At 41.9% G+C, this 27368-nt stretch overlaps 1 protein-coding gene across 2 annotated transcripts in view; it reads left to right on the forward strand.

The window, feature by feature from the left end:
• Positions 1 to 27368, forward strand: part of ADGRL3 (adhesion G protein-coupled receptor L3) — a 479733-nt gene that overhangs the window by 433020 nt on the left and 19345 nt on the right. The window contains exons 19-23 of one of the 2 annotated variants that reach the window (XM_053940149.1): positions 1039 to 1130; positions 14054 to 14080; positions 16858 to 17026; positions 19772 to 19897; positions 22540 to 22636. In XM_053940149.1, the coding sequence (XP_053796124.1) occupies positions 1039 to 1130; positions 14054 to 14080; positions 16858 to 17026; positions 19772 to 19897; positions 22540 to 22636 (511 nt within the window). The remainder of the gene's footprint in view (positions 1 to 1038; positions 1131 to 14053; positions 14081 to 16857; positions 17027 to 19771; positions 19898 to 22539; positions 22637 to 27368) is intronic. The other variant, XM_053940150.1, reaches the window with a different exon arrangement.

Consider the following 27368-nt stretch of genomic DNA (forward strand, 5'->3'; position numbering starts at 1 on the left):
AAGGGAACATTGGGAGGGGGGATGAAGAAAAGTCCAAACTGCAAAAGAAGTTTGATGAGGGTTTTTCCTAACCAGCAAAAGTTGAAACTTGTGTGACTTCATGTTTAGCACATTGCCAGCATATCAGCTAACACAGCAACAAGGTAGAGAACCCAACATTAGAGACAGCTGGAGTTTTCTTATACTTTAATCGCTACAATATGGCTTAAATAAACTATCCTTTGTTTTGACTTAGGCTAGCACAGAAAACCAGGCTCTCTCACTTCAATGCAGACATTGTCTCTGCTTCTTCTGCTTCTCCTGCAAATTGGGAGGGATTTCAGCAGCCTTCCACATCAGGAAGGGGGCCATGCCACCAACTACAACTATTGAGGGCTTTTTTCCCTTAAACAATTCATTTATAAAAAGATATCTTCCCTTTTTGATTATGTCTCAAATCCTAAACTGGGCTTTTTGGGAAACTCCCTTCCAGGAATTGGCCGCCACTGAGGCATGGAAACACCATTGCATCTTTTACAGAACAAATCAAACCCTTTTTTATTTTTGTTTTTCAACTTTGCATTGTGTTAAGCATCAGTTGTGATTTCCCTGCCCATCTGCCCCATTACAATGTGTTTAAAAGGTGTATTCACAGAAAAAAGATGCTTTTATGCTTCATTACAATGGGACTGGCTTAGTAAGATGTGTGGAGTGATTTTTCATGACTGTACACATATCAGACACAAAGAAGCCCTTACAGCAATTATTTTTAATTTTCTGTAATGCTCTTTGAAGCACTACAGTTGAGGTTAGAACCAGCCTTCTATCAGTATTGCCACAGCTGTGATAAGGCTGTGGCATCACCAGTCCTGTAATCTACAGGCCAAGTCACTTTATAAAATGCTTAGAAATTTTCTGTGATTCAGCCACTATAAAGCTGTACCATGAGCTAATTTCCTATAGTAACCCATCTGTTACAGAGAATGAGCTGACTTTCTCCCCATCATGTTGTGCTGTGTCACATAATCCTTTTTTTTTTTCCTTCCCCTTCCATTACAGCTTAATGTCATCTTCCTTGGGATTGCTCTCTATAAAATGTTTCATCATACTGCCATACTGAAACCTGAATCTGGATGTCTTGACAATATCAAGTAAGTGGTTTTTCTCTGCCTGTTTCTGTCTTTTCCTGTTTATTCCCTCATTCCTCTGAGGTATGAAACAGGGGAACCAGCTCTGCCAGCAGCAGTGCTAACCAGGGATAATACCTTGGGCTATGGCACTGCAGGGTGCTTTCTAAAAGATACCAAGTGGCTGTTGATGAAGCACTATACTGGGATTTGGCTGCAATTGTTGGCATTTTCAGTTCAATTTTGCATGAAGGAGGCAAAACCACATTTTCTGTCCTTGAAGCAGGTAACCTTCTAGTCTACATAAAGGAAATTGTGCCCAATAATTAACAGCTAATTATTGCAGTCTCTACAGGGAAGGTGTTGAAATTGTTGATTATTACGACTTCTGTGTGCTCTGAGGGCAGCTGCCTTACTTGTTTTCTGTTTGTTTTGGCCCCTGACAGATTCCATGACCCAAATTCTCCCCCGGAGTCTGATAGTGCTTTCAGCAAAGTTATTGAGGATTTACCAGGGGGTGCCCACATCAGCAGGTGGATGTGCTTGCCAGCCAAAGCATGTTTTGCTCTTGTACTGGGTTAACATCTGAGCCTGGGCAACTTACTGTCTAGCAAGCTGCTTCATTATATTGGTAGAGTATTAGTCTCTGTCAGTGCTTGTTTATTCAACTACCTCTGGCTTTAATTACTCTCTTCAAAAACACAAGCCAGATTTCAGGTGCAGTGCATGATAAGATTGGGAGCCTGCTAATTAATAAAACCATCTAATGAGCTTCAGGAGGAGGAAATTGATGGGAGTCAGTGCTTTACTGCTCAACCAGGAAAGGAGAGCATGGTGCAACACGGCTTGAAGTGGGTTCTCCTCTCTCTTTCATGGTAGGAAAGGGAAAAGAGGCATAAGGGGAGCTCGTTAGAGGATGTCTGAATTGCACACTTGCAAGGCAGCTCTCAGCAAGGCTGCTGTTATTACTGCTGAGCTGCTCTTGCAGATGCAGCTTTAATTTAAACCAGGTCAGGGCCCCCCAAAAAACTTCCTCAGCAGGCAAGGCTTGCAGTGCCATTGGTGTGCCATGACCTGGCATGGTCCTTTGGGTGAAGTTTTAGTTTCTTAGGTGCAGCTTCTCCCTCTAGGGTTGGGAGGGAAGGGAACTGGAGTCTGCACAAATGCAGGAGACTCCAGTGAGCTCAGAAACCCTCAGAGCCCTCGTTTGCCCAGGTTGTAGGGAGTCTGCTCTGCAGGGAGTCTCAATTTCTTCTGCCATCGCTCTGCTATAAAATGAAATTAGAGGAGCAATCCCTCCTGGATGTCCAGGATTGATCCCAGAAAGATAGTCTGTCATTTGGTCTTGCATGAGGCATTAAAGGCATGGTACATTTAATAACATTTATTAATATGGCTACTTGTCATGCATTAGTGCTATGGAATTACTCACTGAGAACAATCTCTCTAAGGTAACCCACAGAAAATCATCTTACAGTATGACATTTAAATCAAAAACTGGGAAGAAGAAAAACAACAAAACCCTTATAATTAAAGCAGAAATAATAAATGCCTACTGAATAATCTTTTTGAGCTAATCTCTAGTATCTTTGTTGAAAATGCCAGGAATTTGTACAACCAGTTGCATCAATTATAATATCATTGTAAAATATTTTATAGGTTCTTTGGCAGATGAGTGTCTATTCCTGATTTGACTTCATTAAAACATTTTGAAAACACAAGCAATTAAAATACTTTTAAGTATGTTGCTGATACTCTTCCAAATGTGTTGCTTCATTACAAATTACTTTTTATGCTTGAGAAAATAAGAGCAACATAATATAAACTCAGGAAGACCCCAGACTCACCCCAGGAAGTTTATCAAACCAAGCATTTCAGAACAGATTTGATTGTAATTTCTGAATACCTAAGCAGGCCATCATTAAGTCTCTAAATTCAAGACATGTGTTGTCTCAGTGTTGGATATGCTAGAGTTAGGAGGAAGTGCAGATTTGTAACAGAGAGGAGAATTTACCTTGGAGGGAGGTTTCCTAGGGAAGCAAGGGGCTTGCAATCTCAAGAAAAGTTTTCAGTACGATCATAGTTGTCTTCTAGATAGGATCATAGACTTGTTGCAGCTAAGATTGTGGTCTTCCTGCACAGTCATTGGCTTTAAGTCAGTTGCAAAACATGGATGTGTTACTGCAGTTCTGGAATAAAAAGCCACAGAACATTTATTTCACAGGCGACCACAAAGATCCTTTCTGAGCTACCCTCCATGGATCTACAGGGTTAGTACAAAGGCACCCAGAGGTCCCAGACCCTTGTGTCTTGTTATATCAGTTCATATTTAATAAAACAAACCAAACCAAGGGCCTGCATTGGAGGGCCCCTTGCTGCCATCTGCATGTGACAGCTTTACAGCACATGGAGAGCTGAATGAGAGCTTGTTCTCCCAGCTCATTTCCTAGCATTACTCTGTATTAGGCTGTGGTGAAGCTCTCGCAACATAAATCCTGAGCCTGTTTAACAACAGCAAAATACTTGATTCCCTATGGCAACATAAAAATAAAGGCCATAAAATATTTTAATAGGCTGTTAATAAGCACCCCTGCAATCTGGTCCTTGCCTATGTCACTTTAAAGGTTAGAAATACATTGTGAAGTATAGAAAATAGAGAGCCAAATAACTCCACTTAAATTAATGAACTTGATAAGGGATCAGGTGTCACCTGGGATACCTTTAATTACTGCACCAACAGAAAAACCATTCAAAGGGCAGTGCCTGACCCAGATGTTGTGTGGCTGATAGATTTGTAGGCACTGTGCAAAGTTGTAAAAATAAACTTCCCTAACCTTCAGGAACAGTCCCTGGATTATTGTGCCAGCATGGGAGATTTTGCCATTCCTGCAGTGGGGCACTGGTTACCCAGGGGTTACCCAACAAGAGATTTAATGAGTACAGAGCTGGTTTATTTTTGTCCTTGTTAACTTTTCTAGCTTAGCCCAGCATTTCAACAGAGAAGTAGGGTAACTACATATGTGGGTCCTTCACCCTGTTCCAGTGGCATCCTCCCTATATGACAGGTTGGTACTGATCCAATTCAGTGGGTTGTGCCCACTGAGACAGCAAGATTTGTGCTCTAGTGCTGCTTTTGGGGCATGTAGCCAGGAAAAGATATGAGCCTGTGTATGTGGGATATGTTGTTCAGAGCTGCAAGAGTTTCTGTGCCTGCCACTGATGCCAGGAAGATATTGGCTTCCTTTTCATAAGAGGTACCGTCCTCAAAAGTAGCATGCTTTTACCTAGGCCCTTAGGAAAAAGTTCTGTTTGATGTCTTCCTTCAGTATATTTACACAGAATGATTAAGGATTCATCCAGAATGGGGTTCTCTTCTGCCCTTTAAAGATCTCTTTAGTATGAAGTGACACAGACAAGATTGCCCAAACAGCTACCTCTTGGGTGGTGTGTGTAGCTTCTCACCATGCCTCCCCAGACACAGACTGGGAGGGGGTTTTCCTTCCCATCCTTTTACAATGGCTTTTTCTGGGTACTTGAAGTCCACTGTTGCCATTGTTCTTTCATCTGTGTGTGGCTTGTTGGCAAGCACAGATGAGCAGAGATGGGCAGAGAGGAGCGTTGTTTAGTCCTGGGCAGCTCTGCCCATATCACTTGTATCTCACTCCTGGCCCATCTGAGATTAAAAGTGGCATGCAAAGGGTGCACAAAAAGGCTCTTGAGCCCAAACTAATTTGCTGTCAACAAATGTACCCAGGAAGGCGTTGTTTTGGAAGATTGATGCCCCCAGCCTTTACAGGCTTTCAGGGAAGGCACATTTTTCAAGCCAGGGACTACATAAACTTCTTGGACAGCAAAGGCCTGCTGCACTGCTTGCACCTGTAGCCTGTGAGGTGGAAACTGTAGGCATATCAGTACAGTATTGATGCACTCTTGCTAGCAGATGGCTCCTCATGAGGATGTGTTAGCAGCTGGAATTCATCAGAGCAGCTGTGAGGCTGTTTTACCGGAGATTGCTGTTGTGTTGAGTGATTTCTGGAGCTGAGCAGCCCAGAGGCTCTCCTTCGTGCTTTTCCATTGTGCCAGGAAGATGCTGGATGGGCAAAATGTCTCAGATTGTCACAGACAAGACTACACTGAATCTTCTTCATATTCACATTCCTGTAGGAAGCCTCATGTGACAATGGAAAATACATTATATGTGAATAGTCCAGCACAGTTCTTCCATTTTCCATCCATCAACTCCTTTCCAGGTGGTCAGGTGTGTACTGTGGCAGCTTGCACACCAGGTTTCCATCCATACCATGCCAGATGTTGCAGCACAACAAACCATCCCCATTTCCAGATGCTTAACCACCATTCTCTGTGCAAAACAGGGTTTCAGGTGAAGCCTTTGCATTGTGTGGCAGTGCAGTGCTTGTTCTGCAGCCATTTAAATACTGCTCATTCAAATCATCGTGGTTATAGTGAAGGGAAAAAAAGAAGAGCTACACTGATGGTAATCCAGATGCACTCTTGAGGATATATAGTGAAATCTGAGCTCTTGTCTTTGCTGCAAGCTCTCATTGTGCACTGTGTGGGGCTCATTAGTTAATGACATGGAAAACTGATGGAAAATTGGGAGGGGAGAGCAGTCATTCAGCTAACAAAAGGTAAGTCCTACAAGCAGATTAAGAGGGTTCATCAATGGGGGTCGAGCAGCTGCTGCACCTGAAGTTACAGTGGACTTTTCCAAATGGCTGGAGGGGAGAGGATCTCTCTCAGGAGAGACCAGAAGCCATAATTTTCTCTTCCTTACAGATACTACCTTTCCTTTGAAGTTCCCACAGGCATCCATCCCTTCTCTCCCTGGTGCTGCCTGACTGTGGTTGAGTCTGTTAGTGTTTCCCCAGGCCAGACCAGACTTCCTCACATTCTTCTATGCTGTAGTATGTGGCAACAAGATTTTATTTTGTTTACTTTGGAAGAGCAATACATCTGCTGTAGCTGCCAAGAGCAGTTGCAGACCCATGAGAAGGCAGGCAAGAGGCAAAGGGCTTTGCCAGTTTGTTTCCCTTTTTGTCCCATTTTATTGTGTTATTGGTTTAGTCAGGGCATAGCTTGGGTTGTGCCATAGGCCACCTGCATGCTCTTTAGAAAGCACAACATCTGGGGACCCCTTCAAAGAGGAGCATGTGAGGCAGTAGTCCTGGGTTTGTTGGAAAAAAGTCATTTAGTGCAGTAGAACCTCACCTGAAAGTCATCCTGGAAATTTAATTTTCTTTCCTTCAGACAGGGAGGCCCAGTGTCTTAGATGGGAGCACCTTTTGTTGCTAAAGAGGCACTATTAATTAGGGACCTTGAGATAGTTTAATCCTGGCATTAGTCACTGCAGTTGTGCTGCAGTTTTCTTCCTCTTGTGGAAATCTGCTCCCATCCCATCTTCCACAATGAAAGAATAAGCACTATGTCAAAAACATGGAATTCCCTAGAAAAACATGTATTTATTCTGAGCACATAGGAGATGATGTTTTTAGGCATTGTGACCAGATTCACAAGAACACATGCTCAAATCCCATTAATGGGGACAAAGCAAAAATGTCCTGCATTGCAACCTTCAGAAATCAATCCTCAAATGACCAAAACGAGCCCTCCTCAGCTTGCTGGCTGCCATGGAAGTTTCAAGTGGCCACAGCTAAAGGCACACAGCCCTGAATTAATGATTAAACAAAATCATATATGTTCTTTCAAGTTTCTGAGTGGAAATAAAACTCACACCGTACTCCTTTATTTGTGGGTTTTTTTTCCATAGAAGTCTCTTACTCAAAGGCTTGCAAGAAATAAATCCAAGAATGCACAACTTAACAGCCAAAAGTAGGAGCCAAACGATAAGATTTAACCTTGATTATTACTATATAAAACCTTGCAAAGCTCAGTCTGGGCCCTTTCAGGGAGTCTGGCCCAGGTTGTGGGAGGTGAAGGATGGGGAGCACCAGGCACAAAACTGAGAAGCCCCTTTTGAAGATATGCCTCTTTTAAAACCGTTGCCATAGCCTGCTCTCCCCATATGTTGTATAGGTGTAAGTGATTATCTGCTCATTTTCGTGCTTCAACGTATGTATTTTATTTAAAGAGACATGATTAATCCCAGCCCCCAGATTAGCTTGTTGTTTCAGTCCTGTGGGTTTGCTTAAGCTATTAAAAAAAACCCAAAAAAAACCAAAAAAAACTGAGTTAGGTAGAAAATTGAAAACAAAGGTTAAATAGAACTTCCAAAAATCATCTGCAGAAATGTTTAAATTAAATCCTTGATTCAACACAGTGGTATTGTGCTGGTAGGAACAGAGGTTTACCAGTCTAGTTTTATTTACTCATCTGATTGAAATGCAGAAAAAAGTAAACATACTGAGTTTCGTGGAGTGAGGAATGAGTTAGACTTTTGAAAATGGAAGATTTTTTTTTCTCCTTTGATATGAAGAGCTTACATTACCAATGAAGAGCAATAATTTGTAGCAAGTATGCTTTCATTAATGAAGATTAATTTGTGCTTTGTTCTAGCCATTTTAGAAACAAAATAAAGTAGGAGACAATAAGGATTATTCCAGCTTTTTCTATGGAGATTTAGGATCCTCTATCGGTTTCCAGATCTTCCTTGTTTAATCATAAAATGCTCCATCTTGGAAATAGTTTGTGATGACAAAGGGTCTGGAACTGAATATTGCATTGTGTTCACCCACGAGACTGGACTTGCAGAACAGCAACACTTCAATCCTTCATTACCTCTGGGTTTGTGGTTGCTTGGGAGTGCAGAGGGGGGACACAGTACAATGAGGGGATCCAGTTCTTGAGAGCTTGCCCAGCACTGCATCTAGGTGCAAAAGGTCCATTCGTTTATCTTCAGAGTTCTCAGATTTGTGGAGTAAGGGCTGAGAGTCTGGCAACATGAACACTCCCTATTAGGAGCAGCAGGCGTGGAAAGGAAGTTTTCATGCACCCATGTCCTGATTGGACATTAGCTATAACTTAAATAAAACAACAGTGCCTATACAGAGTGAACTCCCTTAAAAAAGATCTTAAAAAATCTTTAAGATCTTAAAAGATCTTTAAAAATCTTAAAAAAGATTTTCATACAGCCCTACTAACAAAATAGAAAGATTAACTGAGTGGGCTCTTCAGGAAGAGGGTGTTGAAAAATCTCTCCTTCCCACTCAGCTAAATGTGCTATATGCAGCATTTTTGGACTCCTCTGACTTTTGGGGACAGCAGGGTCAGAGCACAGCAGCTCCAGGGATGGCTTCTGGAGAGGAATCATCCATGGAAAGGATGATCTGATCCTAGGGAACCAAGAGGACTCCCGAGCCAATGTCTGGGTCTGCATAAACTTAGATGAGAAGCAAGTGTGTTTGAAGAGTGCTTGGGACGTGCAGACAGCACATTCTCTGTTGCCAAAAAGCTTAAGAGCAGTGTTTTGCAAGAATAACCAAATGATCTGGGCACTTTGGAAGATGAGGTGGAAGATCAGGAATAGCTTTTTCCTCCTTTGGAAAACCTCCCCCTCTGCAAAGTTTAGATATTAGCCATGGAGTACTGAGCTGGGCATTAGAAATGTCTTCCCTCATTTTCATTGTCCCTGAGCTCAGGCCACAATCTATGTGTTTCATATGGCCTTTAGAGAGAGTACTGTGTCTTCACAGCCTGATGGTCAATGAATCATAGATTTATAGAATATCTTGAGGATCATTGAAGTCCAGCTCCTGGTTCTACACAGAAGAACACCAAAAGGCATTTTCCAAAGGCTTCTTGAGCTCTCTCAGGGTTGGTCCTGTGACCACTTCCCTTGGGGAGCCTGTTCCAGTGCCCAAACACCCGACAGATGAAGAACCTTTTCCTAATATCCAAGCTAAAACTGCCCCGACACAACTTCTGGCCATTCCCTTTGGTGCTGTCAATGGTCACCACAGAGAAGAGATCAGTGCCTGCCTCTCTTCTTCCCCTCATGAGGAAACTGCAACTACAGTTGTAAGGTCTTCCCTCAGCCTCTTCTTTATCAGGTTGAACAACCCAAGAGTTGTCTCGGATCCCCCTGCATCCTGTGTAAGAAAGTACTTTGCCTTTGAGTCCACTGGTAAACTCAGTGCTGCTCCTATGTAACCTTCATCTGCATCTCTGCATGAGCAAATTGAACAGCCGGCTGAGCAAACCCAGAAACAAAACTCGGAGTTGGCACAAAACAAATTATGTACAAGCTTCCTACCAAGAAAAGGTATGGCACATTTATATTTTGCCCAAGGGCCGAGTTTATGAGCACCTCAGAGTCAGAAACCCTGCCAGTGCTGGAAAAACATCTGAGACTGCACTTTTGTCTGTGTGCCTTTTCCCACAGAGATGTTGATGGCAGCATCTGATTTCATTTGTTGCAATCTGCTGCTGTTTGAGTTTTTCACAGGAGAGTTTGGTTGATACCTGATTATTTTGATTTGGGGATTTGGTTGTTTACCTATGTTTTTGTGATGGTTGTGTTAATGTTGAATAGTGATTGTAATGCACCAATCTTCCCACTGAGATGTATTGTCCTTTCTGAATCTAAAAAAAAAAAAAAAATCAATCAGTGGTTATTGATTTGAGAGAGTGTCCTGGAAGATATTTAATACTTACAATCTTTCTGTGGACCCATAAATCATTATTATTGTTTTAAAAGGCCATGCATTTTAAGCACTTTGTCAGCAAGCCTTGCTGGTGCTATTTGGATAATACAAATGTGTCTAAAGGCTTTGCTGAATCCATATAGTGTGGAAACAATTAGATATGTGGTTACACATCAGTGTGGCTTGAATAATTGTGCCATGCCTTTGCAAAGTGAGGAGGAAGGAAATAAACAGGGTAAGCAATTCTGAGGGTAATTAATTACAGAAAATGAGATGAACTTAACAGGATTGCTTTTTCCAATTGCAATAATTAAGGACAAGTCTGAGAAAGCAGGACATGACTTCCCTGGGTGAGTTGAGCAGAAAGGGATGATGCTTTGCCTTTGGCAGAAAAGTCTAGCCACTGGTTGCCCCAAATCATAGGCTTAGGCATCACAAAAGCCAAGAAAGGTGTGGCCTCATTTGTCTGAACAATATTTGCAGATCTACTGGTGGAAATCAAAAGTGGCTATGGTTTTCAATATATATAAAATTATCCTTATGCCAGGTGGTAAAGCCTGAACCTTTACAGATCTTCAAGGCATGTAAAGGCAGGAGTTTCTCCTACAAATGAAGCTGTGGCAGGCTCACTGGCCCCTGAGATGGTTACAGATGTCTTGAGGGGACTGGCCACCTACTGTCAAAGACAGTGCGGGAGCCAGAAGATGAGACCGATAAATGATGACTTGGAAGGCTGTGTGTTGAACACCAGCAGCCTAAGGAAGGAGATTAGGAAGTCATTTGGCTTCATGCCATCAAGGTGGTAACTTTGTCACAAAATGCAAAGGCAAAATCCTTTAAGCACTCTTTTATTGCTTGCTATTGATTTTTCTCACCATGAAGATGCTCCTTCACTAATTAACGATGAACCTGTTTGCTTTATGAGGGGAGTGCTGGCCTTTCCAACTCCTTCAATAAATCACTCTTTCCTAATCCTTGAAATTAAAAAAAAAAAAAAAAAAAAGAAAGCACAACATCCCTACTACTTCATATTGGCAGGCAGGCAGTGGGGAGACACAATAGCACACTTTATTTTGTGTTTCCCTCCTGCTTGCCTGCAGGAAACATCTGCCTCTCTGCTTTATTTGCACCATGTTAAAATTAATTCCATGGGTCTTTCTGAATGCTTTTGTGGGGGCACATCATCCATCTGTTTTTATTTGGGTTTCATCACCCCTAACAGCTACTAAAGGTCCTGTATACTCACTGTGGTGTTTTTCCTTGCTATCCAAACAGTTATTTTGGGGCCCAAGGCATCAGTCCATGTGCTTACTGAGCCTTTTCCTGCTATCATAGAGATGGGGAAATACTTGGAATTGTCAAAAGAGTTATAAATTCAAGTTAAGTAAAGTTAAACTGTAAAAGGTTGTAAAAAATGATAATATGTAAAGTCAATTAGTTATGTAGAGTTTTATTAAAGACCTAGGTTTACTCTAAATGTGGCTCAAAACTACAGTTTGTTAAATTAAAACACAAATAAAAAAAAGCTTTTTTCAAAGCATAAGAAGACCAGCCATCATTCTTTTTAAATGAGAGCTGAATATCTGCTTTCTGAAAACAGAGTTTCTCTGTTCAGCAGCATTTTGGAACCAATCTTCATGTGAAGGTAAATTCTTGGCTTGCTTTTCCTGCTGCAGAAAAAGTGAAAGCTTTAGCATTTCATGATATTGCTAATCCAGATACAGGAAAGTCATTTGTTTCATATAAGTTGCAGATTGTCTGTAACTGTTTTGGGCTGTCCATGTATATCCCAGCAATTCGGTCTCCTGATGACAAAAGGGTATTTCTTGGGGTTTTAAAAGTGCAAAAGGGGTTCCTGAGCTTAGGATGAAATGATTTTGAAATTCCTTAAGCATCAAAACAAGGATATAAGTAGTTAATTTTAACAACTTTTTTTTTTTTAAGTATTGGTCTGGAAATACAGACCAAATATAGGAAGATAGAAGGTAATGTGAACAATCTTTTGTCATCGCTGAAGGAGAAGGTACTCTGGGAAATTGAAAGACATCTAACTTAAATAAGATTTTGAAAGAGTTTTACATGATGTGTAATTAACCTTAAGAAGTCTTTGCCCCAAGGTAAAGTCAGGGCTTTTTTAAGATTAGAAAATGAATTAGGTATTTATACAGCTTGGTAGACCATCTGCTATCCATCATCTGGGCTGCAAAGAAACACAAGGGAGGTGAGGTAAGATTTCACAGGTTCAGTGAATAATGCAGCCACTAAAGATCAACTTTTTGCCCTCAGGTATTTGAAAATGGAGCCTCCACCTAAACCATCATTCAAGTTTTCTCTGCAGTCAGTGGAGAAATGCATTTCTTCAGGGAATGGTGAAGCCCCACCTGCCTTAAATACCTGTTCTTACTTTTAAGGGATAAATTCCTCTTTGAGAATACTAGTCTGACATTACCTGGGGCGGGCAGGGGGGAGCAGGGATGCAATGGGCTATATCCTTTACTGCCAGCTATTGGATGAATTTAACCAAATCTGGATCTAGCACTTCAGATGCAGCATCTCAGGCTGTGCTAGGCTAGATTTTCCATCAGTTTCTGTTTCAACTATTACTTGCTTTTACTACTAGTGAATATAATCTCAGTTTTCCAGTCAGCATCTCAATTTTTCTGGGAACTGAGGCTCTTCCAAGGCTTTTCTCTTGTCTAAGTGATAGGTTTTATGTATTGCAGATAATGACACAGTATTACTGCACCACTGATAGGTTTCACAGACATCACCAGAGGTAAAAAAAAAACAAAACATGCTGAAGTAAAATTGTTGCTAACACAATAGTTAAGCTTCTTACAGCACTTGAGTTGATAAAATGAAAAGGATTGTATTTCATGAGAGCTGCAAGACACTAAATTCTACGTCCCGTGGGAATTAGGCATCTTTGAAAATCTCACTTCTTAGGCACCTGTTTACTTTGGGGATTGGGTCCTGGACACATCCATGTTGGAAACAGGGAAAAAACTGCTACAGTCTTTTTAGTGGTTTTCTCCTGAGCTGCTTTGAAGTGTTAGCCTTAAGCCGAGTTTACCAGTTTTGCATTTTGCCTGTACAAAAGATGAAATGGAACCTTCAGCTGCCTTGAAGAAATGCTGTTATGGATTGCTGAAAAACTTTATGAAGGTCTAGATAGTAGCAGCAACAATTCTAATTCTGTACTTTTATAATCTAGTGCTGGTTGCTTTTCAGTATAAAGTCTTTACCATAAAACCTGCATGCTTGTGAACACAGTAATAGAAATCCAGGCCCTGCTCCTGCCCACACTGCTGGGCTGACAGCTCCAGATTGTCTCATATCTTCATTTCATTTAATTGCATTGTAGGGGAGCTGCAGGTTGCCAGTATTGACCCAAGGAGGTCTCAGCAGGATGGACTGGCCCTGCCTGTGTTGACAGGGGAAATGAGATGAGCATGTTGAGCCATCCTCCATCTCTGGCACCCATGGGGGTTTCTGCAAGGGATCACAGGTTCAAAAGCTCCATGTCAGTGGGGAGAGGAGGCCTAGGAGTTGTTGCACGTCAACGGCCACACAGGCTGGGTTAGGCACACAGCCTGTCCCAGAAGGTATGGGAGACTCCCCATGGAAAATGGCTGCAACTAATCTTGTGTCCCCACAGTGACAGGAGCTGAGTGATCCAGCTTGGTTTCTTCATCACTGCAGTGAGCTGCTTTTCACCCTTGCCTGGCAGAGGCCTTTCTTTGCTCTTCCCCATGAAATGGTAGTAAATAGGTCCATGCCTTGTCACCCAGGGCTTTAGAAGTTCCTGATGCCATTATCTTAAGAATTCTGCAGTCTGACTCATAATGTGGCAACATGGAAGTTCCACTTTGGAAAAGTAAATGGCAGTAAAGATTCTCCAGTAACATGCTCTGGCCCCACAGGCTGGAGGCGTGGTGGAGTTTTGCCACTTGAACACGTGAAAGCTGCCTATGGTGGCTGTGCTGGGGTTTCAAAACTTGTCTTCTCCAGGGACAGCCATGACATTTGAAAGTTATCTCTAAGTCCATTGACAGCTGTGGGATGGTGGCCAGGAGGACTAGCTGCTGCACACAGCTAGCGATACCTGCTTCTGTGCATTAAGCTAGCATTCCCAGTCATGTTTCAATTCCCTGGGGCAGCAAGCCAGGCTGGCTGGTGTGTTCTAGGTGCACCTGGTGCCAGTCCACCTTTGGTTTTGGTGATGGCTGGTGGGAGAAGGGAGGGGAGCTAGCAGTAAACTCTGTTCTCTATGTCATTATATTTCTAATGTTGGTGTTCTTGTCTTTATGTCTATGCATTCTTTAGCTATGAGGATAACAGACCCTTCATCAAGTAAGAATGACCTGAATGGCTGATAAATTTCATTTATCAGTGTGGTCTCATGAACCAGCTGTCAGATCAATATTGAAAAATCATTAAAGCTTCTGTCATTCGCTTTTGAGGCAGAAGAGCAAACTGTGCAGGAAAATGGTCAGGCATACAGCTAAGGTGCAGAGTAAATGTGCTGCATGTGTATTGCCAACCAATTGTCACCTTATTTGCTTTCTATTCTTTAATTCGATGTTACTTGAATTCAAGGGGAAAGCTTCCAGTTTAATCCTACGTAGTACAGACTTGTTCTACCAATAGCAGCCTCTGGTCCACTGTGCTCTGTCACTGGGATTGCTTTATGGTAGTATAAATACGGAAGCAAATTTTCAAAAAGGTGCTTGGCTGCTAATCCCCATGATTCCTTTTCTAGTTAATGGGAGTAGTGCAAGCAAATCTGTGTGCATTGGTGGCTCCTTACTCATTGGAGTACCTCCTAATTGTCCCTAATTGTAAACCACTGATTTTCAAATGCACCAAAAAATAGATATTTTTGTTTCTTTATTGCAAAAAAAATTCCACTACAGGAAAGAAAAGCCATGGAAAAGCAGCAGCAAGTCTGTACAAAGAGCAAGATAAAAATCTCAAGCTGCACCAAAAAAAACAACCCCCAAACCTGTGAAGAATGTCTAGAAATTACATACCTTAGGGCATCCGCACTCTTTCTCCTGTAACCAAAAAATTAATGTGCAGTAGCACAAAATAGAAGCAAATCAACTTTGCAGTAGACTTTCAGTTTGTTCTTCTGGTGAAGAGTCCTTTGTATTCGTTCTTTCAGCACCATTCCCATATTCTCTTTCATCGCTTGGTTCTGTTTTTTGCTGCGGATGCGGGATGGAGCTATTCTCAGTAATCTCCACTTCCTCCTTATCGCTGGGTCTTGTTTTCTGAGACACAACACTGTTAATGCGTGCAGTGTGCACTGTAGGGGGTCTTCTAACCCACAGATTCCTTTCCATCACTGAAGGTAGCATATCTTCACTAAATAACTGTTTAATTCCTGTACACCTCTGCAGCCTAAGGCTCTTTAATTAGATTCAAGAATGGGCTGTGCTTCAGAGCAGAATACTTCTCTGATTTCCAGGGAATAATTTTTAAAATACTCTGGAAATGCAGGAAGCTTTTATCTGGGGATGGGAAAGGTGGAAAGAGGAAAAAAAGGGGGGTTTTCCACTTAATTTGTTCTCCTTTTTTTGTTGAAAAAGAAAATTATTTTTATTTTATTAATTGGTATACAACTAGGACAATAGCATGCTCTCACTGATGGTGGAATCTCAGGGAGAAAAATACCCCAAGCGACTAAAGCTGTCGCTTTATTTAGTGACTACCTTTTTGAAGGATTGTGAGTGTATTTTCAATTTGCATCACGCTAAATATTTATTAGTGGGATTGACTGGAAATGCTTCAAAGGAGCTGTTCTGGTCTGCTAGGTCCATAATAGTGATTTTTAAATAACTGTCTTAATAAGTGGTTACCTTAGGGAGCTCCTCTGGTCATGTGGTTAAATAATACATATTTTATAAACTTCAGTGGAAGACAATGCTATGTTTTCATTCTAATACCAATGATTCTAATACCATTTTCCAATAAAGGAAAAAAATAAACAAAAGACTTGAATACAACATTGGTATGCTTTTGTTTGTGATAAGCCCTGCTAAAAGGAAAAGGATTCAAGGCTGTAGCTGCCATGGCATCTCCGTAGCAGAGATTGTCTGTCTTGACCTCTGAAGGACTGCTTTGTCTCCCCCCAAGTTGCTGCTGCTTCATCTTTCTTCCCCTTGCCCCATGCTCTGTTTAGCAGATGGAAGCCCAAACATGCCCAAACCCAGGCCATTCAGCAGTCATCTCATGTCCCCAGCTCTGTTGTCCAGGTAGAAAGTCAGTGGGAGAAAGCAGGCAAAAACCTCCTGCTCCCCCTATTTGTCAGAACAACATTTGGGGAGACAAGCAGTGGCTACATCTCTACTCCCACTGCCCTCCTGAGGTGGAGCAAGTGATAATCTTAGTTTTACAGCCCATGTGATGAAGGATTGCCCCTCCTTTTCTCCAGGGAGAAGTGTGGCAGCAGCTCCCACGTTAGCAAAGGTAGTGTGTGAGTGCCTGTATGAGTATACACACTTCCCCTCATCGCAGGGTGGAAGAAGTGTGAAGCAGCATTGCAAAGAACATCCTTGTGTAGGGTGGATCTGGCAAGCAGAGAATGCTTGCCCACCTGCCTGTAGCTGTTTATCTGGCTTACAGGCATATGGAAGACTAGCTAAAATGCAGCAATACATGTGTCTTGGTGTTAAGTGTAAATAAAGAAGCTAATCCAGCTGGCAGTCCTGTGAAACCAGTGGACACTAAAAAAAGTGACAATCAGAGTTGTCATTTCATTTGGTTTGTTTTCTTTCACTCCATTTGCAGAAATAACATCTACATGTCACATGTCATTTACATGCACACTGCTTTTACATATTTAAAAAAGAGACATTGTGGTTACAAATGTGCTTTGGATATGATAAATTTCTATGCTCATAACACTTCCATTTCCTTGTATTTCCTCAAGCTTGAAGATTTGTAAACTACATTCAGCTCGAAGACAAAAGCTCCCTATGATTTATTTTGATATGCTATTTTCTTCTTGCTAAAACCAGGGGCAAAATCTTCCTGCCTGTAGACACATGCATTCTTTTGTGTAGATGAAAAACCAATCCCATTGTTTTTTTGTTTTTTGTTTTTTTTTTTGTTTCTCCTGACAGGTCCTGGGTTATAGGTGCAATAGCCCTACTCTGCCTATTAGGACTGACCTGGGCATTTGGACTCATGTATATTAATGAAAGCACAGTCATCATGGCGTATCTCTTCACCATATTCAATTCTCTGCAGGGAATGTTTATATTCATTTTCCATTGTGTCCTCCAGAAAAAGGTAAGATGATGGTTCCCAGCAGCAAGAGAGGTGGTAACGAGGTGTTTTGTTGCCTAACAACCACAGCATAGCATCATCTGTGTGCCCTGAGTTCGTATCACACAGATTTATCTCTGTGCACGTAATAAGGGTGCTATTTAGACTGGAAACCAGCAAGATGCTGGGGAATGAGGTTCTGACATGTGGCAGTGGCATTTCAGCAGCCAGAGTCCTGGCAGATGTGTCAGAGACAAGGGAAAAGGCAGCTGTCAGTTTGTAGGGTCCTGCTGTCAGCCAGATTCTCCTTCCTTGCATGCCAGTGTGAGAGGGGAGAGAATCCAGGAGCATCTACAAAGTGCTCACGTGACTGAGTGCTCACAGCAAAGTGGAGCTTTGCATCCTCATGTGTAGTCCCTGCAGGAAATTACCCCTTTCTGTGACAGCATATGTGGGTTGATGGGATATAATAGGGACTGCTTCCCCTGCTTTTTTAAGAAGTAAAGGACCTGTGTTCTGCAGCAGTTCATTAGCCTTTGTATTGCTTGGGTCTGATGTGGTGTTTTGGAAATCTTCTTCAAAGCAAGCACAGCAAGTGCTTCTTGGTAGAAATTGAAGTATGCCCCCATTAACATTTGCAAGATAACAGTGGAGTAACTTAGATAAACTCCAGGGGGGAAAAATAAACACAGCAGAATAAAAATTCTGTGTTTATGTAGATCAAATGTACAGCCTCTGACAATCAGTAATAAGTATTTTTAAGAACCTTTTTGTTCTCTACTTAAATTCAGTTATACAGGGCTTTCCAATTCTGTGCATGTCTGCTGATAATTTGCTATGTACATTTTAGTTTCAAAGGGCAGTTTACTGAACCAATAGGGAAGACTTTATGTGGATACACTGGTGCCAGTTTCTCAGGGTAACCAGTATCTTTTGCTGAAATGGCTTATTGAGTAAAGTCAGGTCCATGTTGAGATCTGTCCTCCATCTGAGAGCCACGGGTTTGCTCCTCTGTTACTCACATTTTCCTATATAGGCAAGGTAGATCTGTCCCATGAAAACAAAATTATAAAAAGTGAGCCCTGCAAGTGATGCCTCTGTAAGGATCTACAGAGCTGTGTGTAAATGTCATTCTTGAAACCAAAGGAAGACTTTTGGGGTGAAGAGTTTTGTCCTTGTTTTTGCATCTCAGATTTTCCATCTTAAAAAGCTTTAAAGCTTTATCTAGATGCAACTTCCTGCTGATGATCCCAAATATTTCAGTAAGAAAGTTTCCAGGCAAGATGATAGTAAGAGTGTAGGAAGCATCACCATTGCTTATTAAACCTGCAGGTGCCTCTCTGAGAGGAGTTTGAATTTCTGCACCTTCTAACTAGTATATCCTCTCACCTCCAATGCACCCTGCAATGGGTCAGTTCCTAACCCAGCATCCCTGTACTGCTCCACAGCCTCCTCGGCTCATGGGGTTTTCAGTCAGCATGACAGAACCATTCTCTTTTCTGTCTTAAGCTAATTTACACCCTTAAACCACCACTGATGACTGTGGAATTGTTCCTGATTTATGGCTGCACAGAGGGAAGGAGAACACAGCTGGTACCTTGATGTGGGGTGGATGCACCTTGATGCACCTCTCTGACCTAAGAGCTGAGGGAGGTATTATTTAAAGGGAGAAAAAAAAATTCTTTCCTTTTCTATCTATCATGGCCTAGAAAATTGGCAAAACGCTGCAGAGAGGCAAGCAGTGGGTGGCTAATTAAAGCAATTGAATTATTTTCTCTCAAGAAAGGATTGATTAGGCACTCGAGCATATTGGGCACTTGTGGTATGTGTTTGTCTCAAGCACTTAAGGAAGAGCCTAATGAAAAAGCTGTAATTTGATATTTAAATAGTAGTTTCACAGAGTTGTGAAATGCTTATGGAGAGTTTGGCAAAATTGTACAGCTAACCGTGTGCTTCAAGGAATTTTTCAACTGGTGTTTTGGACATGCATGATGGTTTGGGGTTTTTTTGTGTCTGTGGGTAATATGACCCTCTTTTGGCTCTTCAGTACAGTCTGCTCACCTTCAGCCCTGTCCCATCTGGTTTCTGGGTATTGCTGCCCATAAAAAGTCACACCTGAAGCTTGGTGGAAGGTTAGATCCTGTCCTGGCACAAGGCAGTGTAGCTCCTCTGAAGCAAAGGAGGTGGCATGGGTTTGACTGCAATGCCCATTTAAAACATTACTGGCTTGCACAGTGCTGTGGAAAAGCAGGCTCCAGCCATCCCTGAGCATTGGGGATATAATCTCTAATGCTGCTGGTTCTACTGTTTCCTCAAATTTCAATTTGACTGCAAGAAACATTTTTTTAATAAAAAATCAATAGCTTTCATATGTTTCTCTGGAATTCTCTTTTCTTAGTCCCCTGCCAGAAGAATAACTTTTAGTACCTTGATGAGCCAATATGCTAGTTTATATCAAATCTACAACAATATTAATTTTCAGTCATAAATAGTGTACCTGCACTTTCTCCCATACTCCTTTGATGTGCCTCAGAGGATGCTGTAATGGGCTGGTGCCAACGAGCGGCTTTGCTGCATGGGAGCAGTCTCTTGTGACATCCTCAGCCATGAGCTCAGCTGCAAGGGATAATAGAAGGCTTTCCCACACACTGCAGCAGATTTTGTTATACTGAAACACTGAGGAAAAATCAAGGGCTGTGTTGAAAATCAGAAGGCAGTGGGCTGCAGGAGTAGCTGCCTGCTAACCACCACTGCTCTTTCTCTGGCCAGGTACGTAAAGAGTACGGAAAATGCCTGCGCACACATTGCTGTAGTGGGAAAAGTACAGAGAGTTCTATCGGCTCAGGAAAAACCTCGGGGTCAAGGACACCTGGAAGATATTCCACAGGCTCACAGGTAACCCACGCCTTTTGTTTGTGTCCCAGTGCCATGCCAAGACCCTTCTCAGATATTCTGGGAGGAAAGCTCCTCTCGGCACCAAAGGAGCTGCCTTAGGCCACTCCCCAGTGCACCTGCAGAGATTTCCCTCACTTCCAGATCTGAACTCAACACAGTGGTTTCCCCTGAAACGTGATGGCAATTAAATGCCTCTCCAAGAACCTTCTGAATAATTCTGTTGGGAATAAAAAGTGTTGGGAATATAAATTGCCTTCCAGAGGCAGGTGGGTGGTTATCACTTGAGGTGTCCTGCCTGCTCTCCATAGGAAGCAGGAGGTAGGAGTGTTTTGTCACCTGTGCTACATTCCAGTACATCCTTTAATCGTGAGATGAAGGTTGTCACTATTAACTATTAACATGTACAAGAATGGTGCTATAAGCCCCGAGTGTGTTTCTTGCAAAAAAATTTAAAGTCTACAAGTGTCTTTTAGCAGACTTCCCAGTGAAAGAGCTGGCTTTCTGACATTTAGTGGTTTGGTCTGTTCTATGCCTCACACAATTTGTTTTAGCTTGTAGACCTCTTAGGGTAAGCCACTGGGGTCAGACTATCTCACTATGTTACTAGATTTGTTGCCTTTGGTCACCTGAAAATTCAGGTTTTGTGCAGTTTGTGCACTTAGCAGTTTTGAAGCTAACTTGTGTGTAGAGATGCAGATTTATGGACGAAGAGTTCATATAAAATGAAGAAGCTTATTTCTTAATCAATAGAAACCAAACACAAATTTATTCAGTATTAGTAATGGAAGTAATTATACATGACAGTTCCACTATTAAATTATAAAAGACATGCAGTGAGTAACAGCTCATAACTTTCCAGGAAAACCTAATTTGCAATTTATGTCTTGGAGTAAATCATTATTTATTTGCAATGGTTTCCAAGATGTCATCCAAAAGCTCTGTTTCGGTGTTTTCATAGGTCTGGTAGCTATGCAGAGCAAATAAAAGCAATAGAATATAGAACCTCTCTCCAGTAGGCCATCAAATCCCAGTAATGTCCAAAACTCAAAATATTCAGCAACATTTAGGTGGCTGATTTGAAAGCCTCTGGTGTTACAAAACTTAGCTGCTGTCCTGGTGCTCGTCTCTCCAAGAAGGGTTGACTTTAATGGTCCCCTCCTCTCACCGGTCCCAGCACAAGAGAACAAGCCCTTTTGAGGGTGAACTGAGTCTTCTGGCAGCAATCCCGTTGTGGCAGGTGAGGTCTGAGGCACTAAGGACAATTATTTTGCCTGCAGAAGCATGTCCTTGAAAGGATGGAAGTTCCTAAGGCCTATTGTAGCCAGGAGAAACCTCACACAGGTGATGGAGAATAGATGGAGATCAGTCTGAGTTGTTGAAAACATCAGCTCCTAACATTAAATAGAGAAGACCATGAGGAGGAAAGCTTCTAAGATCCCTTTATTCTCTGAGAAGCTCACAGAAAACAGAATAATTAATCTACAATGGATCATGTCAGAGAAATATAATAAATTAAATGTCCAGGTGAAAAATAATTACTATAAAAATCGTAGGCATCATGTCACATGGTACTTCCATTTATAGAGGTCTAATGTATTATTAGGAGATGCTGTTATTCCATGGTTAATGAGTAATCTAGGCCTTTTCAGCCTGGGACCATATGATTAGGCCTTGGTAAATCTCTCATGGCTAAAATCTTACTATGGAAACCACTGGATTTGTGGTCTGTCACAATGGGAAAAAGGCTTCCTAGTCCCCCAGACCACCTACCATTGCTTTCACACAGCCAAGGTAAACATCCATCAGAGTCACAGACGTGAGGTGAGGGAGAGTTTCCCTGGGACACCTGGGTCCAGTCACCTTCATGCATTGGGTGGATTCATGGATTGGGTTTGACTGTTCACAAGATGCATTTTGGCTGATTTTTTGATATTTTGCAAGGTCTGGTTGGGGAGGAGTGAGACAGTGATGTAAATGCCACAGAGGCAGATACTTCACAGCATATTTGAGGAACAAAACAGAAGGCCAACATGTTCAGGACACTTGCCAATAGCAGAAGCTATACCGCAGATGGCAAAACCATCACAGATTTTTCAGTATGGGAACAGAAATCATTCATTTGTGGGGATTTTTTTTGCCCCCCTAAAATCCCCAAGATGGAAAATAGCTATAGAAAACTTCTGCTCATTCAGGGACACCAAGAGACAAATAAAGTCTTCCGTTACACTTCACAAAAAATAAGAAACAAGTTGTCTGAGTATGAGAAGCACACATGTGCACACAAGCTTCTGTGTGTGTGGGTTATTTTTCCATTATGTGGTGCTATATTGGTAGACCTGTAGCTGGCATGGGGTCTGGGTTTCTCTCATGCATGATTTTTTTTTTTTTTTTAATTAAGATGTAAGCAATTCAACTATACACTTTTTCTTTGAGGTAGGCATTTGAGTTACGAAGTAAGTCTGGCAGGGTCTGGCATGCATGAGGCAGGTTAGAGCAAAACAGCAACTGCTTGCTTACAGCTGGCTAGAAGCAAGTCTCATCCTGAGCTAGACATGCCCAGTAGCCATCCTTAGTGAGGCAGAAAGAAACTTCTTTACAGCTGCTAAAAATTCATTGCCTGCTGTGCTTCAATCCCCCTTCAGAGCCGGATTCGTAGGATGTGGAATGACACAGTTCGAAAGCAGTCCGAGTCTTCCTTTATTACTGGAGATATAAACAGTTCAGCTTCACTCAACAGAGGTAATTATAAACTGTTTTTCATATCTCTAACTCTTTACTGATGGCTTTAAGGAGTCTGAAATGTGTTGCCTCTTTGCCCCCTACCTTTTCCTCCTCACCCCAGATGTCACTGGAACCTGTTATACAACCCAAGAAATGTTACAGTAATAAATGGGAGGAGATTTTATGTGGTTGTTGCCTTCTTTTCCTTTTCTTTCTTTATTTTTAAAAGTGCATTTTCAAGATTTTTAATTTCTGGAAGGAAGTTAGTAAAAAAGAGCAATGAAATTAAGTTGAAATCTCCCCTTTCCCTCAGAAAGCTGCTAGTGCCAGAAGCTGCTGACATGTCAGGCTTCGTTGCTGACAGTGAAAATGGGCCATTACAGCACTGTACAGCCTGTGTTAAACATCACAGGAGTCCTGATTGTCCTGCATATGTAGCAATACTGTCATCTTTACAGAAGCAAAAGTGAACAGCAGAACATAGATGTAAGGAAAAACTGTGCTTGGAACAAAATTTTCTGTGTTGGTGTTAATATACCTAGTTTGAAGAACTGACTGATGTGAACTTTATAGACATCTGTGGAGGAAAGGGTATCAGAAGTGTATATGCCAAACAAAATGTGGTGTCTGGCTGAACAGCTTTTTTAAACCAAGTGTTTTTCAGGGAGCTGTAGGAAAGCGGCAGTAACAGAATACCAGAAAAAGAGCCTCAGAGGTTGTTTCCTTTCTCTTCCAGTACAGCTACTTTATGAATTAACCTTGAGCAACCAGATGCCAAACTCTGTTTTGTGTTATCTGTCGAGTTGATGCTGAAATTAAGAGATGGTAGAATTGGGATTACTGGGCCTAGCTGTTCTCTCATGATGATGAAAATCAAACTTAATTCCAGTCTTGATGGTTGGTCTGCAAAGCTCAACTGAGAATTTAGTAGAGACTTTGGTTCCTATTCAAACTTTATTCTCACTAAATTCCCACTGATTTTAGGGTGAGTTTTGCCTGAGGATCGGCTTGAAGGATTGCTGAGTAATACTAACTGAGTGCTGGGGGAACTAGGGGTACATGATTCTGTTCTCTGAGCATTATACACGCTGCCCAAATCAGTGCAAAGGGGGAAGGCAGTGCAACACGGAGCTGTCCTGTTCTTCAACTCACTGGTCTTTTTTGTGCCATGGTATTTTTCCCTTTGCACTGAAGATTCATTAATAAAGTTGACTATAAGATTCCATTACTGCAAATGCCTGATTTATCCACATGCGTTGCCCTCCCATCTCTCTCTGTCTCTGCACTAAAGACTGCAGAGCAGCAGTCTGGGTCTAATGGAGGGGGGAATTGGTTGTCACACAAAGGTTCTACCAAGAGCCACTGTCTCCCTCAGCCATCCATCCCACTGCTCAATCTCAGTGGCAAACCAAAATGTGTTACGCATGAAATGTTTTCTCCTTTAGTTAGCACAGAAGTTGAACTTGCTCTCTGATGCAGCTGAGGTTACCAAGGGATGTGTTTTAGCAAACAGGATCTTCTGGGCTTGTTAGTAAAAGAAAGGTATCCCTCCTTTTTTTGGTTGTGCATTTTTCTGGGCCAAGAAGGAAGTATGACTTTCAACTGGGACAGGTGAAGAGGTTTCAAGTGGGCAATATTCATCCCAGTGTGGTGAGAGCCTGTTACAATATGTGCCTGTTATTTAAAGGTCAGTTAGGAAATTAACTGGCAGGGGAAGCATCTTCAAAGCAGGTTTCCTCCAGCTATTTTCCCTGTGTAACACTGGATGAGGTGAATCACATGAAGGGCCTGAATCTCTCTACTGGCTACAGAAGCAGCCTGATAAGTGTCTTATAAGGGAAGCCTTTTAGGTGGAACACTGAAGTGACTTGAGTAAATTTTACAATTCTACAGTCATCCTCCCTCTTTTTCACACAAGCAGGCACAATATTTGTTGTTGTTGGGTTTTGGGGGATTTTGTCTGGTAAACAGAAATATTTATAAAGTGGAGGTTAAAAATATTTCTATGGGAGATGGCATCTCCAAAGCAGCAGGTGGTCAGTTCCACATGGAAAAACACCTTACATCAACAGCAAACCCAGCTGCATGGACTCCAGGTATTTCTCCCTTTATCCTGTTTATTTCAGCTGAAAAGCAACATTCGTGGCCTTAGGGCTTTACACAGAGAAAACTCTCCAGAGAACTGCAGCCTGAACAGAGCACTGGGGCAATGTGTTTTTTACAGTTCTTGTCTTAATCTTAATATTTACATATCTATTCATCTTTAAAGGAGCTGTTTCATTAATGTTTTATTTTCAAGCATGCTATTAAGGCTCAGAGGATTCAAACGCGAGCCTTGAACTGTCAGGTCAGTAGCTTTCCCTGCCTGAGGCTGATACAATAGGGTCCTATTCCTGTTCAAAATTCCCACTCCAGCCCTCCCAGCCTAGACACCATTTTCACAAAATTATCTGTATTAGCCCACGTTAAACATTCTGTGTGTGCTGGCATTTTCCCCAGAGCCTTCAGAGAGCAGTCTGTGTTCTAAAACAGGAAGAAAATGATCCTTTGTCCCCAGGATTGTCCTAGCATCCAGGTCTTGGAGCTTAACTCCACTTCTCCATGTCCTGGGCCAGCACTGAGTTTTAACATTTCTGCTGGGGGAGCAGAAACTAGCCCTCTAACTGGGGTACAGTCTCATTGAAACCTGTTTTTTCCCTGATACCATTTGTCATATTCACAGCCTCCTGCTACATGGTAACATTCCAGGCAAGACTGCTCTGCCTATCCATATTTCCTGTATGATGACCTGCATTTCTGTATGACATTTCATCCCTTCTTCCTTCATGAACCTCCTAGGCATCAGTCTGAAATATGGTGTCTGTGTTAGTGCATCCTTCCTTTAGACATACTGCTATGTCCTTTTCTGATTTAGCAGGTAATACACTACTTATGGCTCTTTTCAGTTCCATATTCTCTTTTATCTTCTATTCCCCCCTCTCCCTGCCAAAGTAATTGACCATAATGTTACTTCTCTTATTCTCATTTATGACACCAGGAATTTCAGGCATAACCCCAAATATGCCTGATTAAATGTGTTCTGTAATGAAAATTTTATTCTGTCCTAAGGCATAAAAGACGATTTCAGATATTTCCTGAAGGTAGCATCTAATTATTGATTAATAAAAAGTATGTCTGGCTTTGTTTCCCCTTGCTGCTCATTATGGTTTCGTAGTGATGCGGATTTGGGGTTGTTATACCACTGAAATCAGGAGGAAGGGAAGAGAAACTGGCTGTGGATTTCCTTTTTTACTGTTGAATGAAGAGCATTCCTGTCCAGCCCATGAGCATGGTCTCAGTTTCAGGATCCACAGGGAATCCTGCTCTTTGCATTCCCACTCTGCAACTCTGTCCAATTCACACCCTGGGTCTGGCTGCATACTTCTTCCATGTATTTCACATCCAAACTGTGCTCTACATTTATTTTCCTAGTGCTGAAAACTTCAGAAGTGTAAAAGCTGAACCAAGCTGATTACCTCATAAGTGGGAAAAAGAAGTTTCCTTTTGCCTGCAGGGTGTTTGGTGTGTGATCTTAATGTAGGCACTTGGATGCCAGTGCTGAAGAAGTAGTACAAAAGGAATGCATGTAGGATGGACTGTTTGCTGGAGTTCAGTACTTTGCAGTCTCAAAAGTGAAATGTATGAAGGAAAAGCAACAGAACTTGCCTGAGCTTTGGGTACGTCCAGTTGGCTACCTCAGGATTGTGAGGGATGGGTCTGTTTGCACCTTTGGAGTGTTAATGTCAAAAAGCTCTGGAATAGCTCAGCCAGCCTTGCAAACAAGTAGTCATAGCACGAAATAGCAATGTGACACCAGCCTATTTTTATCCATGTCTAGGTGAGAGGCAATACAGTAATTACTGTCTCTCTTTGCATATGAGACAACTGGGTGAGAAAAAAAATCTTTATGAACTATGTGGTACTTTGTTACCCTTCAAGTTTTCAAGCTGGGGGAAGGGAGGTGGTGATATGATTTTTTTTTTTTTTTTCAGAGGAAAAGTGGAAGTTATCTGTTAAAGGAGGGCCTGTTCCTTGTTTTGGTGAGGCTCAAGAGCAGCAGAGACAAAGGACTGTGTCTCTGGTGCAAGGTAGTGTTTTGTAAAAGGAAAATGCTCAGATGGAGTTGTGTCTATCAATTCAAGTTAGCGCATAGTAGTTTTTCCCTCTTCAGGGAAATAACTGGGCTAGGAGTAAAGTCACCAGATTTCATAGAGAATAGAAACTGCTCCAGAAGTGTGTTGTGTTGAATCAAGTGGTGTTCTCCTGCTGTAATGCTCTGACTTTTAGTTTATAAACTAGACAGCAAATATAATAGTTTATCCCAATAGCAGTCCTGCTATAGAAACAGGAGTATGTACACTTCTTGTCTATTGGAGATATCTATATCTATCTATCTATCTATCTATCTATCTATCTATCTATCTATCTATCTATCTATATATGCTTTATGTCCATCCACCCCCAAAATACTGCTCACCATCCTCACCACCCTCATTCATGGAGGTCTCCTGGAGGCACTTCCTGGTGGTCTGCATTGCTGCTCCACTAGTCTGAAAGAAAAGAAACAGCAGGGAGCTATAAGAACAGAGCTGTTTCATGAGGGAGAACACCTGGGAGCTGAGGGAGAGTCAAGCACAGTCCAAACCCTCAGTGATGGTTCATTGCACACAGGGGATTAAGCCAGGAGGCAGAGCCCTGGACAAGGTGAGGA

The sequence above is a fragment of the Vidua chalybeata genome, chromosome 4 (assembly GCF_026979565.1).
Source record: "Vidua chalybeata isolate OUT-0048 chromosome 4, bVidCha1 merged haplotype, whole genome shotgun sequence".
In the NCBI taxonomy this organism is placed as follows: Eukaryota; Metazoa; Chordata; class Aves; order Passeriformes; family Viduidae; genus Vidua; species Vidua chalybeata.